Source organism: Salvelinus sp. IW2-2015, linkage group LG5 (assembly GCF_002910315.2).
Source record: "Salvelinus sp. IW2-2015 linkage group LG5, ASM291031v2, whole genome shotgun sequence".
In the NCBI taxonomy this organism is placed as follows: Eukaryota; Metazoa; Chordata; class Actinopteri; order Salmoniformes; family Salmonidae; genus Salvelinus; species Salvelinus sp. IW2-2015.
The window spans coordinates 1,338,837-1,353,808 of NC_036844.1; the positions used below are offsets into that span (position 1 = coordinate 1,338,837).

At 41.1% G+C, this 14,972-nt stretch overlaps 1 protein-coding gene and 2 long non-coding RNA genes across 5 annotated transcripts in view; 1 reads left to right on the forward strand and 2 right to left on the reverse strand.

The window, feature by feature from the left end:
* Positions 1–12,058, reverse strand: part of LOC111963771 (protein zer-1 homolog) — a 58,525-nt gene extending 46,467 nt beyond the window's left edge. The window contains exons 1-3 of one of the 3 annotated variants that reach the window (XM_023987265.3): positions 11,762–12,058; positions 10,532–10,872; positions 10,080–10,230 (exon numbers count right to left, since the gene is read on the reverse strand). In XM_023987265.3, coding sequence (XP_023843033.1) covers positions 10,080–10,230; positions 10,532–10,698 — 318 coding nt within the window. In that variant the 5' untranslated portion in view covers positions 10,699–10,872; positions 11,762–12,058. The other 2 variants (XM_023987264.3, XM_023987267.3) reach the window with 2 other exon arrangements.
* On the forward strand, positions 2,889–3,809 carry LOC139027697 (uncharacterized). Its single transcript, XR_011479821.1, has 2 exons — positions 2,889–3,146; positions 3,311–3,809. It is a non-coding gene; the product is annotated as an uncharacterized lncRNA (long non-coding RNA).
* Positions 4,106–5,806, reverse strand: LOC139027728 (uncharacterized). Its single transcript, XR_011479841.1, has 3 exons — positions 5,455–5,806; positions 5,176–5,278; positions 4,106–4,725 (listed from the first exon to the last, which is right to left on the reverse strand). It is a non-coding gene; the product is annotated as an uncharacterized lncRNA (long non-coding RNA).
* Positions 12,059–14,972: the final 2,914 nt, after the last annotated feature.

The following is a 14,972-nucleotide window of genomic DNA, read 5'->3' on the forward strand; positions in this document are numbered from 1 at the left end:
GCTCGCCGTTATTGGACTCTGGAGCAGTGGAAATCGCGTTCTCCGGAGTGATGAATCATGCTTTACCAGTCCGACGGATGAATCTGGGTTTGGTGGATGCCAGGAGAACGCTACCTGCCCGAATGCAGTGACAACTGTAAAGTTTGGTGGATAAGGAATAATGGTCTGGGGCTCTTTTTCATGGCCCCTTAGAAATCTTAACTCTAGACAATATTGTGCTTCCAACTTTGTGGCAACAGTTTGCGGAATGCCCTTTCCTGTTTTAGCAACCCCGTGCACAAAGCGAAGTCCATACGGAAATGGTTTGTCGAGATTGGTGTAGAAGAACTTGACTGGCCTGCACAGAGCCCTGACCTCAACCCCATCGAACACCTTTGGGAAGAATTGGAATGCTGACTGCGAGCCAGGCCTAATCACCCAACATCAGTGCCCGACCTCACCAATGCTCTTGTGGCTGAATGGAAGCAAGTCCCAGCAACAATGTTCCATCATCTTGTGGAAAGCCTTCCCAGAAGAGTGGAGGCTGTTATAGCAGCAAAGGGGGGACCAACTCCATATTAATGCCAATGATTTTGGAATTAGATATTTGACAAGGAGGTGTCCACTTACACTGCATGACCAAAAGTATCTTAAACCAGCCCCCCCAAAAAATCTGCCAATTTCTAAAATGTACATTTCTGTGAAACTGTGTACGTTTTACTTGTGGATTTTGAAAATAAAAAATGAACTCAAGCTGTGTCAATGTGTTTGTCTACATGCTGCCATTTTAAAAACAATGCAGATATTGGAGTAAACCTATTATGGGTTAAGACAAGTAACTATGATTAAGGGCAAACATAAGCTTGAAAGCTGAGTTTGAATAAGACATCCGATTAAAACATTGTATTTATAACAGCTGGTTTTACTATATCTAATAAATAACCGAATCATTGCTGTAGTAATAGATACAATAAATGCATGTCTTTAGTCTGCCCCTGCAAACCGGTCAGCATATGTGTCATGACACTCCCTCATCTGATTGGTCGAGTAGGCGGGCCTTCTGACTTTGTGGCTCTGGTAACTTTTGATGACCCACTGGATAGGTCAAGGGCAAGCATTTGTTAGTTCGTCCATCACTCCAGTGTAAGTGACCATTCTAGACACCCACCGCCTCTAAGCCCGTCCCCCACCAGCCTGAAATCCAATCAGAAAAAAAGACCCAAAGATACCAAGACTTGAGAGAGCAACTTAAGAAATTGAGAGTGAAAACTTGACAAAGACGTGATTATTGTTCAACAATTTTATGCTTTCAAATAAAAGAAATGTGCATGTTTCTTTGCTTGCAGTTTTATATTTTGGGATTCAGGCATTTTTCTTTTTGATCTGCGGCAATGATGTTCTGCTCGCCCAGAGTCACACTTGCAAGCTCAAGTTTGGCATGTCCGCTCGCAGACCAAATTTCTGCGCTCTCCCTCTGCGCTCTCGACTCAGCGTTTGCTTGCTCAACGTTGTTTCATCTTGCTCGACAGCGCCATCTCGCGTACAATGAACTTTAGAGGCCGATTTGACGCCATAGTATTTTGATATGTATTGTTGTGATATACAGAGCTCATCTGGAAAAGAGACCTTGGTCTCAACATTTCCTCCCTGTCAAAATAAAGGTTAAATACATTTTACAAAATGGTGCATGAATGTCAAAGAATTAAGGATATTAACCTACTACAGTGACACCGTAAAGGCAGCATAGCATAATCGCTCCAGTAAATTCTGTAAAATATTAGTAATATTGTGTTGTTTTTGATTGCATTTTTTAAATTCGTATTATTAACAGTGTATTTCATTATAAAACTGTCAAGTAAGATCAGAAGGATGGTTGGTTTGACAAGCTAGCTAACTGGCTAGCATGTTATGTTTTTTGAGCAGAGAAGCCCTAAGCAAGAGGAAAGCAGAGATGTGGACAAATGCTCGGGAAGACTACAGGCTGCTTTAGAATACCCCTGAGGTGCGGTGAGCCTTCCGGCGGCCCCATCGGCTGCTGGGGCATCACCCAAGTGGGTGCTGCGTGATCAGTGGTGGTCAAGGAGTAGCTTTCTAGCTACAGAGACCAGACTGCTCTGTTTAATGGTTCTGGACCACAGTCTTCATTGCTCCAAGACCAGACTGACCCTGATTGAGGCTCCCGGGGCTTACCCCTGGCTATGACCGTGATGCTCTCTCCCAAGAACATTTAGCACTTGATTTGTTTATTTAATTATTTGTTTATTTATTTAGGCATGGACTGTACACTGCAATTCAGTTTTTAGCTGCCAATGTTGTACACCATGACAAACTAAACTCGGAATACTGGGTGATTAGTGAAAACAGGACACCACTTGGTCCCTGTCCTCCAAATGGGAGGGTTGGATGACACAAGGTGACAGGTGTCCTTTACCACGGTCTCCCCCACCACGGTTTCCCCCAACCATTATATATGATGTATAGGCATTCATGTCAAGGTCTATTACTATATAAACTGTGTCAACACTGGACAGTTGGTTTGAATCTTTGCGTACAACAGTTATTATACAGTGAGTCGTTTTGCACTACATTTTGTTATGAAATAATGCATTTTTGCTAATGAATTATCCTTATTAAGATGACAGTTGAATTATTAGCATTATGCTCACTATGCACAATGTACAAAACATTAGGAACGCCTTCCTAATAATTGCACCCTTTTGTCCTCTGAACAGCATGGACTCTACAAGTGTTCCACAGGGATGCTGGCCCATGTTGACTCCAATGCTTCTCACAGTTGTGTCAAGCTGGCTGGATGTCCTTTGGAACAGCACTGCATTTCTTGACACACTCAAACCAGTGCGCCTTGCACCTACTACAGTGGTTCCTCCTTTAAAAGTTGCGAGCTTGCACCGCGGGACTGAGAGGTACCCAGCGTCACAGCTTCATTGCTCCAGAACACCACAAGGGGGAGTTAGAGCACTCATTATGCATTTGGTTCCCAAGGTTTTTATATGACCAATCATATCGAGTGGTTCCAAAGATGAAATTGACGCGAGCCACCCGTCCCTGGGTGAAGATGGCTGACAAAACATTACGGTGGAACCAAATGTAAAGTGGTTATAACGCCATAATGAGTCAAGCAAAAAATTTACAATTGAGAGGAATAGGTTAGTTAATGTAGAGACAAACATTTGTGCATTTTTTTTGTCATAAAGTTAATTTACGGAAATTGCTATTTAGCAAGTTAGCTGACTAGCTAACATTAGCCAGCTAGCTAGCTAGTGTTATGACAGGAGAATTAATTTATAATTTGTGTTGTTTAATGTTTTAGGGACTCTTGAGAAAACCAGCAAACCAGGCTGTCGTCACGTGAAACAGTGGATGTAAAGAATCTAGCTAGCTAAAGCATTTACTGCAAAATGAATGTACAATTGTGTAAGCTTGCCTTGCAATGCAGCTGAAGTAACATATCTAGCTAACTATTTACTTGTTATTATGTAGTGGAGGGAAAAAAAGAACTGTATACCTATGGATGTGTAGCTAGCTACAGTATGTAGCCGATCTGTGTATGGACCCTAAAACGTTTGCTATGAATATTAATTCAGAACTTATGAACCTCAGCTATCATAGTTGTTGTATCAAGTCCGAATGGCATTAATGAAGCCTATGGATAGAGTATAATAACTTTATTGTGCCAAGGATGCAAGTCCTATATACATGTACTGTAGTTATTACCGCGCATGAGATTCCCACATTGTTGCCTGTACATTGAATATATTCACTGATAATGTACTCTTCCTTGGCAAATAAAGGTGCAGTTCAGGTATGAATCTCTGAGATATTATTTTTCAGTCATTTCAAACTCCATTATTTGAATTAATGGAATGTCTGCATGTATGTATTACAATTATACACTTCAACAGTGTTTACCACTCCTGCTTCTGGGACATCAATGATTACACACTGTAACTATGCAATAGACTAGAAACATGATTTAAGTAAAGGCTGATTTGTAATTCATATATACAGAAAAAAAACGATGCATATCTAACTCCCTTCATCTGCAATACAGAGGACACATGATAGTATTTCAATGACATACTTAATTTCAACCAGTGGAGAATGTGAAACGCTTTATTGAAAGAAGATCATTATCCAGGTGTTATAAATACATAATACATGCATTATAATTGTAATATTATATTATAAATACAAGTTCAATCTGTACTTCAATGCACATATGGTGTGCATTATAAAACGAGGAAGAGAGAGGTGTAGAAGACAGAAAGGGAAATAGGTAAGAACAGCGGCAGGCAGCATATGATTAATGAATTACAGTGCTACCCTAATATTCTCTCAGTTCATAACCAGCCTTTGGCCCCCAGTCAGCCTGAAGGTTATCTTAAGAGCGGGTGAGGTGGCAATGACGGGACTGGCTTCCTCTCTCACATCAAAACATACCTGCAGACGAGAGACAGGTGGATAGAGAGAGAGCATGATTAAGCCTTGTTTTTTTTTATTCTAACACGGTCAGTGATCATAATCGTCAGGAGGTGAAATGCAAAACTGACCTTGGATCATTAACTCTGGCACTACTACATCTCTGTCTGTATTTCAATGTAAAGCATATCCTTAATAATACTTCCTGTTGACCCGACCAAGTGACCTCTCACCTATGATCATGCTGTGCCCTCTGTGTCAGCCAGTTCAGATGCGGGAGGGGTTCACCAAAACAGCTGATATAACCTAGAGGATTTAGGGAGAAGGGGGAAAGGGATGAAGTGAATTAGAGAGATGTTATTGTGTGTGTGTGGGGTCCCACCTGGTGTCCACACTAAGTGGCTACAGAGCACTTTATGCTGAAAAACAGACACATGAGGACAAACAATAGAAGATAATGTCAATAGAAGATACTGTATGTGACGCAGACACCTATCGGAGTGTACCTGAAACATTTAAATATAGAGGGCTATGTGTCTCACCACTTGGTTATTGCAAGGTTAACCCCCAGGGAAATCATGACATGGCAGCAACAGATAGTCCAGTGAAAATTGCTGTGTGTTTATGTGGTGTAAATCTGAAAATTAGCAGCTGACATCTTCAGGGTTTTTTAATTAATACATGTGAGACAGGTTCCATGTACAAAAAGACAGGCAGAGATGGAGAGAGAAAAAGAACACAGAACAGTTTAACTACCTCTGGTTGCACTTTTGCCAGCAATAAAGCTTCCACGGCCTGTTCCTCGGACAGTGAACAACTGGAAAAATCTACATTTTCGACCCCTTGATCAGCTCGTACTCTGAAAGTAAAGAAAATAGTTATTGTTTTCATATCTACAAAAAATAAGCTGAGTTATGACCGTTAAATATAAAGCAGCAGATGTCATTTTCAGGATACATCAATACAGCACAGAAAGCCTAACACCAGACTGGTATTGTGGTTGTTCATTAGGTGATGGGAAATATGCAATGATACCTGCACCATCTACACGCTGCAAAAACTCTTCGTGACAGACATAGTGTTCTTTCATCCATCTGTAAAAAAAAAAAGCTAACCGTTACACTGTCATGAAATATGTTTATATATCAACTATGAAACAAATATGACATGGCCTGCTTATGAGTTGCCATGAAAGAAAGTTAAAATAATTCAACTGAAAATGGCGAGAACAAAAGCATTTAGCTACGAACGCCTGATTAGCTTGAGAATAATAATTGCATGATTTATCATTCTACGGTATTCATGTACAGTGGGGAGAACAAGTATTTGATACACTGCCGATTTTGCAGGTTTTCCTACTTACAAAGCATGTAGAGGTCTGTCATTTTTATCATAGGTACACTTCAACTGTGAGAGACGGAATTTAAAACAAAAATCCAGAAAATCACATTGTATGATTTTTAAGTAATTAATTCGCATTTTATTGCATGACATAAGTATTTGATCACCTACCAACCAGTAAGAATTCCGGCTCTCACAGACCCTGTTGTTTTCTTCTTTAAGAAGCCCTCCTGTTCTCCACTCATTACCTGTATTAACTGCACCTGTTTGAACTCGTTACCTGTATAAAAGACACCTGTCCACCCACTCAATCAAACAGACTCCAACCTCTCCACAATGGCCAAGACCAGAGAGCTGTGTAAGGACATCAGGATAAAATTGTAGACCTGCACAAGGCTGGGATGGGCTACAGGACAATAGGTAAGCAGCTTGGTGAGAAGGCAACAACTGTTGGCGCAATTATTAGAAAATGGAAGAAGTTCAAGATGACGGTCAATCACCCTCGGTCTGGGGCTCCATGCAAGATCTTCACCTCGTGGGGCATCAATGATCATGAGGAAGGTGAGGATCAGCCCAGAACTACACGGCAGGACCTGGTTAATGACCTAAGAGAGCTGGACCACAGTCTCAAAGAAAACCATTAGTAACACACTACGCCGTCATGGATTAAAATCCTGCAGCGCACGCAAGGTCCCCTGCTCAAGCCAGCGCATGTCCAGGCCCGTCTGAAGTTTGCCAATGACATCTGGATGATCCAGAGGAGGAATTGGAGAAGGTCATGTGGTCTGATGAGAACAAAAATAGAGCTTTTTGTTCTAAACTCCACTCGCCGTGTTTGGAGGAAGAAGAAGGATTAGTACAACCCCAAGAACACCATCCTAACCGTGAAGCTTGGAGGTGGAAACATCATTCTTTGGGGATGCTTTCTCGCAAAGGGGACAGGATGACTGCACCGTATTGAGGGGGGATGGATGGGGCCATGCATCGCGAGATCTTGGCAACAACCTCCTTCCCTCAGTAAGAGCATTGAAGATAGGTCGTGGCTGGGTCTTCCAGCATGACAACGACACCGAAACACACAGCCAGGGCAACTAAGGAGTGGCTCCGTAAGAAGCATCTCAAGGTCCTGGAGTGGCCTAGCCAGTCTCCAGACCTGAACCCAATAGAAAATCTTTGAGGGAGCTGAAAGTCCGTATTGCCCAGCGACAGCCCGAAACCTGAAGGATCTGGAGAAGGTCTGTATGGAGGAGTGGCCAAAATCCCTGCTGCAGTGTGTGCAAACCTGGTCAAGAACTACAGGAAACGTATGATCTCTGTAATTGCAAACAAAGGTTTCTGTACCAAATATTAAGTTCTGCTTTTCTGCTGTATCAAATACTTATTATACTTGTAATGCAATAAAATGCAAATGAATTACTTAAAAATCATACAATGTGATTTTCTGGATTTTTGTTTTAGATTCCGTCTCTCACATGTGAAGTGTACCTGTGATAAAAATTACAGACCTCTACATGCTTTGTAAGTAGGAAAACCTGCAAAATCGGCAGTGTATCAAATACTTGTTCTCCACTGTATGTAATATAGTAGAATGTTATGAACATACACTGAATCGTAGGAGCTAACTGCTAGCTGTGTGAAAGTTGGACTAAGAACGCCCAGTGCTGCTTACCTGAGATGCCATCATCACACAGTCCTTCTTCGTAGGTGTCCGCTATGACTTCCTTTGTGTCGGAAAAAAGTTGCTTTCAGAACAATTATTTTTGATTGAAAATAAAGTTTTGCTCTCGACAAAAAGACACAACTGTACCTCAATAGCATATAACAATTTGCCTGTGAATAACCACACCTTCATACAAACGTGCTACTGTATGCAGAATTCTTGACGCACAAAGTGCGTCAGAGGGAAAGGAACGAGATGGGAACAACAACAATTTGTTGCAAGTTGGGCTAATAGCTGAACAATAGACTATGCAACCATTACTAAAGAATAGTCTAATAGCCGAGGTAGGTGTGAAAAAAAAACTCCTATCGCAGACCAGATTTGCCCTAATGACCAAGGGATAGCTTGCTACTCAATGTAATAAAGTAATGACTTTTCAAATAAGTTACCTTACACGTTATGTTGGCTGACAATTTGTTAGCTACGCTGTCCTTACGAACCACATAGCATATCATTACAGCAGTATGTACCGGTATGTTAGCTAGCTACCTAACGTTAGCAGATATACATCAAACTTGACAGAATATTAACTAAAGGCTATCTAACTACCCAATGTTTATTGAATTGATTATGCCCGTCATTCTTAGCGTAGCTAAATGGTATAGTCGTTGTGCGTTCTCAATGGACATTTGGGTGCTTTTGTAAATTCGCTCTGGCTATCTACACCGATTTAAGAGCACTCTCGTCTGAGTGTACCAGAGCACAGAATAATGACCTTACTCAACACCGGTTGAATATGGCCGGTGTCAGTAAAGTCGGCAAAAAAGCGTAATTAAATTGTTTCCAGCAGCACAGTCACTAACGCTCCGGTTAACACAAAAACTGCCTGACTAGTTCTGCTAGGGCAAGTAAATTTGTGTCTGGAAGTAGCAAGCCAACATTAGCTTGGGTGCTTGACTGCCGTTGTAAGGCCAGAATGCTCAAATCAACCCTACTCATCGGCCTTAACGTCCAGTTCACGCACCGAGAGCTCAACAGTCTGAATTTACAAACTGACAACGCTCAGAATTTATGAGCGTCACGTTGTACAGCGCCATATTTTCTGTTCCATCCTAACGGAAGCCCAGAGGGTTTTTCATTTTTCATAGAATAGAATCACCGTAATATTAATCAAATTAATTAAGCAAGTACCAGTCAAAAGTTTGGACACGCCTACTCCTTCCAGTATTTTTATTTGTACTATTTTCTACATTGTAGAATAATAGTGAAGACATCACAACTATGAAATAACACCGGTCTCCCGCGTGCCCTGCATTCTGTAGTACAGACATGGCCTGCTCTCCCTTATGTAAGGAATTAGGCACTTTCCCATGTTTACTACAGTATGCATTGTAGACTGCAGAGTAGCCTAATAAACAAATAAACACATTTCATTAAAAAATACTCTTTCAAATTGCAGATGTTGATTTAGTTATGGATCCATAACGAATTACTATGGGAATAAATATCACTGATTTACAGAAATATTGGAACAAAGTTGTCTCTTGAAGGTAAACAATTTAGAATCCTCCAATCCTGTAGCCTACTCCCTACCGTCACGTTGTACAGCGGGATATTTTGCATTCCATCCTAATGGAAACCCTGCGGGTTTCGTTTTTCTCTGAATAGAAACACCATAATATTAATCAAATTAATTAAGCCAAATTTCTTAAAATCAATCCCATATACTATGTTATTACAAAAATGGTTTTAAATTCTCTGGTAATGCCAATACGGATTAGTATCAAATGCTTCTCAAAGATGCCCTCTGGTGGTCAAACTAGAAATAACTTGCAGCAACAAAAAATGGCTGACAATTTACAGAATTCTGAATTCACAGAATTCTGCGGCAGCACGCAAGGTGTGGCGCAGTATGACGCAAGTTTTAAAGGAGGAACCACTGTATCATACCCCATTCAAAGGCACTTAAATATTTTGCCCATCCACCCTCTGAATGGATGAATACACAAACCATTTCTTTAACCTGTCTCCCCCCTTCATCTACACTGATGAAAGTGGATTTAACAGGCGACATCAATAAGGGATCATAGCTTTCACCTGGATTCACCTGGTGAGTCTATGTCATAGAAAGAGCAGGTGTTCTTAATGCTTTGTTCACTCATAGTATGTGCTTTTTTTCAATGAGTAAAATTTTGCCATTGGACATAATTATACTTTTATTTGCATCAGTGCGTCTGGCTGTTGTTTTGGTCCTGATTAGAAAGAAGGTATTGTCATGGCTTATTTGTTTAGAAAGAAGGTATTGTCATGGCTTATTTGTTTAGAGGTTAGCTTAGGCCTAAGGTACTTGGAGAAACCATTCCAATGCCCTCCAGAAGGAAACACTGCCACCCCACCCGTTTCATGTATGAAAAACGCAGCAGGGGCACTTGTGGGATTTCAATGTATTTTTTTTATTCACCATCACTCGAAAACCCATTAGTGCCCCTGCTGCCTTTACAGGAAATACAAAAGCAGCATGACATTTTAGGGCACTCTAGTCTACCTATAGCCTGCTCTCAGATCTGTTTGTACTGTATAGCCAACCCCTATGGTCCACAGGGGCTATACAGCACAAACAGAACTGGGACCAGACTAATCTACCTCCACAATGTCCCACCTGTTTCCCAATGGCCTCCAGGTCCCTGTCACGCACAAAGTCCTCCCTCAGCTGTACCCGGGTGAGCCTGGTGCTGTGCGGGTCCGAGAACAGCTGGAAGAAGCCGTCCTGCGGCTCAAAGTTACTGTCCATATGGACCAGCTCCATGTATCTGTGAAGATAGATACATAAAACAGCAGAAAAATAATTGTTCAAGACATAAGATCAAATTGATATATAGTATCAAACTATGGTTGGCATTTGACAATTCATTTACATACATTATACATTGAGATTTGAAGCAAGTCATAAATCAATGCTCAGGAGCTGCTGCTAATAAAGTGATTGATCATGAAAGCATCCTTGACACCCCATAAGACCATAGCAACATAATGTGAAAAATTAGACAAACCAACAAGCAAAACCAGTCTGACATTGCTTAATTGAACATTAGGAGTAGCAATTATACGTACGTGTTGACCAGCTTGTCACAGATCTCGCTGGGCAGGAAGATGTCTGAGCGCAGGCAGAGCTTGTTCCTCTCTCCCAGGTAGCACATGGTCCTCCTCAGGTTCCTCAGGCAGAAGGCTGTGGTCAGTGCCATGAGGCTGTCGGGGTTGTCCCCTGCCTTGGCTGCCATGTCGGCTGCTGCTTCTCACTTCCCCTCTGTTTGACAACAGGGCAAAGCAGGTGGCCTCAGGAGGTAGGTGCCAGGCAGCTCTCAAAGGGTAGGCATCGGGATAGATGAGGTGGTCACAGAAGAGGCAGTGTGTGCTCAAGACCTCCCTAACTCAGGGGTTAGGTCTACAAGAAGCTGCTGGGGACAAAGACAAGTTGTTGTCATTAGGATACTTGACATTGCTTTGATAGAAATATCAAAAAGTATATACTTCATGTTTATGGAAATGGCAATTACAGTCTAATGATGCAAGTTATTATCATAAACTCATTGTTAACACTGTAAATCGTGTCATAAAAAAGTAGGATTAAGACTGTAAACAAAGTATTTGGCTAGCTAGTTCGCTAAATAAAGAAAGCGTTTCCATTTGAGCAACACCTAAACAAGTGGGACTTGGCAGGTGAAATTCGTACCAGTTTGTCTGCTACATGGCCAAACTAAATGGAAAATCCAATTGAATCTCAGCTTACATAGTAACTTACTTTCAAGCCGTTATGTCTCCATTTGAGCAAAACCGATTACGAAAAAGTCGGTGCTTGTATTCGATAACATATTTTATTAGAAGTATGAATTTCAGCAACCCGCGAAACAGCCTCAGTTGTACACGACCAAAATAAGTACATGTAAAAAATTACAATTCTGAAAAAGCTTACAAGTATCGACTAAGGGACTCAATGTTGTTGCTAGCAAATCGCGCAACGGAGTTGAGAGTTCGGTCCTGACCTCAGCTAGATGAGCGTACAGTGCGCCATGGCTGGCTAACTAACTACTGTAACGTTAGCTGTATCAAAAGTGTCAAGTACGAATGTATATTTATGTAGTGTAACCTGCAACCATGACATATAGCTATTTTGCTAAATAACGTTAGTTAGTTACATCAAATCCATTGCTGGCTAGCTCAGCTACTGTAACTCGCGTTAATTAGATTCATTAGCTAGCTAGTGAATCAATGTTTGGCGATCTAGCTACTTTATACAGGATTTGTCCACATTGCTCATTTGCAGTTTATCGGACACTGTCATACCTTAGCTTTCTTTGGTTGATTCAATTCATTTATTGTTTTATCATTTATATTCTTTCGTGTTCGTCTGATGTCAACAAAACAAGCTCCTTTTCCGGTTCATCTGTGTTGTTAGGAATTGCTTCCTGCTTCAGGGGAAGGTTCTGTTAATTATTTCCCATTGAATTTTAAGAAAGCATATTGTTGCATGTTCACTGTTAGTTAAATCCTCTCCACATTTTGGAAGGTAGCAGACTATTTGCATTGACACCCTTATTTTATTATTATTTTTTGCACTGGCTCGATGTACAGTCACTTGACTCTAACCACACACACTGTCCATTGGACGCTGCTGAGAGGAGGACGGCTCATAGTAATGGCTGGAATGGAGTCAATGGAGTGGTATCAACCACATGGAAACCACATCTTTGATGTGTTTGATACCCTTCCTCCCCTCAGCAGCCTCCACGGAAACACAGACACACGCACTCTCTGTTTATTATCTATGCATAGTCAATTTACCCCTAACTACATGTACAATTACCTCAACTACCCTGTACTCCTGTACAGGAACTCGGTACAGGAACCACTTCTATATAGCCTCGTTATTGTTATTTCAAATCAAATCAAAGTTTCTTTGTTATTTACAAGCACTAACCAACAGTGCAATTTTTAAGTACAAAAATAGGTATTAGGTAAACAATAGATGAGTAAAGAAATATAAAATAAAAAACTAAAATGACAGTGAAAATAACAGTAGCATGGTGGTACCGGTACAGAGTCAATGTGCGGGGGCACCGGTTAGTCGGACTAATTGAGGTAATATGTACATGTAGATATAGTTAAAATGACTATGCATAGATGGTAAACAGAGAGTAGCAGCAGCGTAAAAGAGTGAGTTGGCGGGTGGGGGGACACAATGCAAATAGTCCGGGTAGCCAATGTGCGGGGGACACTGGTTAGTCAGGCTAATTGAAGTACTATCTACGTGAATGTATTTTTATTGTGTTACTAGTTTTCCTTTAGTTTATTTAGCAAATTTGTCTTACTTACTTTAAAAAAAACTCTGCATTGTTGGTTAAGAGCTCCTAAGTAAGCATTTCACGGTAATACAATTTGTTTAATGTTTTTTTATTAGCTATCTCAAACTGATGAGTTTTAATGAACTTGTAGCCAGGTCTGGCATAGCACACACTACCCAAAATATGTGCATAGTTACTGCAATAAGCTAATCTAATTATTATTTACATAAAATTATGCAAAGTAGAAGATTAACGATTGATTATGGTGACATGGAATAACAAAAAAATTAGCAGTGGTAATCCTAGCCCTAATTCATAAGTCAAATTCCATTAGGCCATTGGTACACTTTTCTTTTATATATATATTTTCTTCACCTTTATTTAACCAGGTAGGATAGTTGAGAACAAGTTATCATTTACAACTGAGACCTGGACGAGATAAAGCAAAGCAGTGCGACAAAAACAACAACATAGAGTTACACATGGGATAAACAAACGTACAGTCAATAACACAATAGAAAATCTGTATACAGTGTGTGCAAATTAAGTAAGGAGGTAAGGCCATAGGCCATAGTGACGAAGTAATTACAATTTAGCAATTAACACTGGAGTGATAGATGTAGATGACGATGTGCAAGTAGAAATACTGGTGTGCAAAAGAGCAGAAAAAAACAAATAAACAAATATGGGGATGAGGTAGGTAGTTGGCTGGATGGCCTATTTATAGATGGGCTGTGTACAGCTGCAGCGATCGGTAAGCTGCTCTGACAGCTGATGCTTGAAGTTAGTGAGGGAGATATAAGACTCCAACTTCAGTGATTTTTGCAATTCGTTCCAGTCATTGGCAGCAAAGAACTGGAAGGAAAGGCGGCCAAAGCAGGTGTTGGCTTTGGGGATGACCAGTGAAATATACCTGCTGGAGCGCGTGCTACGGGTGGGTGTTGCTATGGTGACCAGTGAGCTGAGATGAGGCGGAGATTTACCTAGCAAAGACTTATAGATGACCTGGAGCCAGTGGGTTTGGCGACGAATATGTATCGAGGACCAGCCAACGAGAGCATACAGGTCACAATGGTGGGTATAACTATCAACACATGAAAGGTCCTTACCAGGCTTTACAAAAAGGTAATATTACTGCACGTTTCCAACCAGAAGTTATAACCCCCTCACTCCAACTCGTATTAAATAATCCCAGGAGAACATGTATGACCTCATCAGGTAGATGCTTAAACATTACATAGCACAACTGATCATGACCTTGGGCTGTATACCCACAGCCTATTAAGGCTGAACGCATCTCATGTATGGTAAAGACAGTGTAACAATATTACTTTAGTCCGTCCCCTCGCCCCGGGCGCGAACCAGGGACTCTCTGCACACATCAACAACAGTCACCCACGAAGCATCGTTACCCATCGCTCCACAAAAGCCGCGGCCCTTGCAGAGCAAGGGGAACCACTACTTCAAGGTCTCAGAGCAAGTGACGTCACCGATTGTAAGGCTATTAGCGCGCACCACCGCTAACTAGCTAGCCATTTCACATCCGTTACAACAGCATCTAAAGAAGAGTCAACAGTGTCCCGTTTCTTATACACATTAACGTGAGCATTTCAAATCTCACACCTGCGTTGCTTATATACTTCATCCAAAGTAACCCCACTATGTACCCTAGCAAATGTCTTCCCCAACAAGTCATATTTTTCTTTATCAGTTACGGCCATTTTTTGATCCACAACCAAAACTGGAATTCAAGTGAACTTGCTTCTTCCAGTCATCTTCTTCAACATAAACCATACATCCCCCAGCTCAGTACCCCTGCCTATTGTAGAGCAGAACTGTCTCTATGCATTTCTCTTTACAGACTTAATGACCCTACGTACTAAAGCTCTCTTCCTTTGGAAATCAAGTAGATTCTCAGGAGTCATATTTCTATGCAACACTCTGTAAGCCCTATTTCGTTATTGAATAGCTGCAGGGCACTCTTCAGTCCACCATGGAACCACCTTCCTTTTCTCACCCACTTCATTCATTGGTAAGATCATCCCTCGCTGCCAAATGCTGATGTGCTGGTGAAGTTTACAGTGAGAGTCAGAAATAGTGGTTTTCAAATATTAATGTTCATATTTTCAGTCAAACTTTTATAAGTTTGATTGCAAGAGCAATACACTTGATTTTTTTCTAATGAAATTGGCAGGTGAGATCTGAAAACAAAC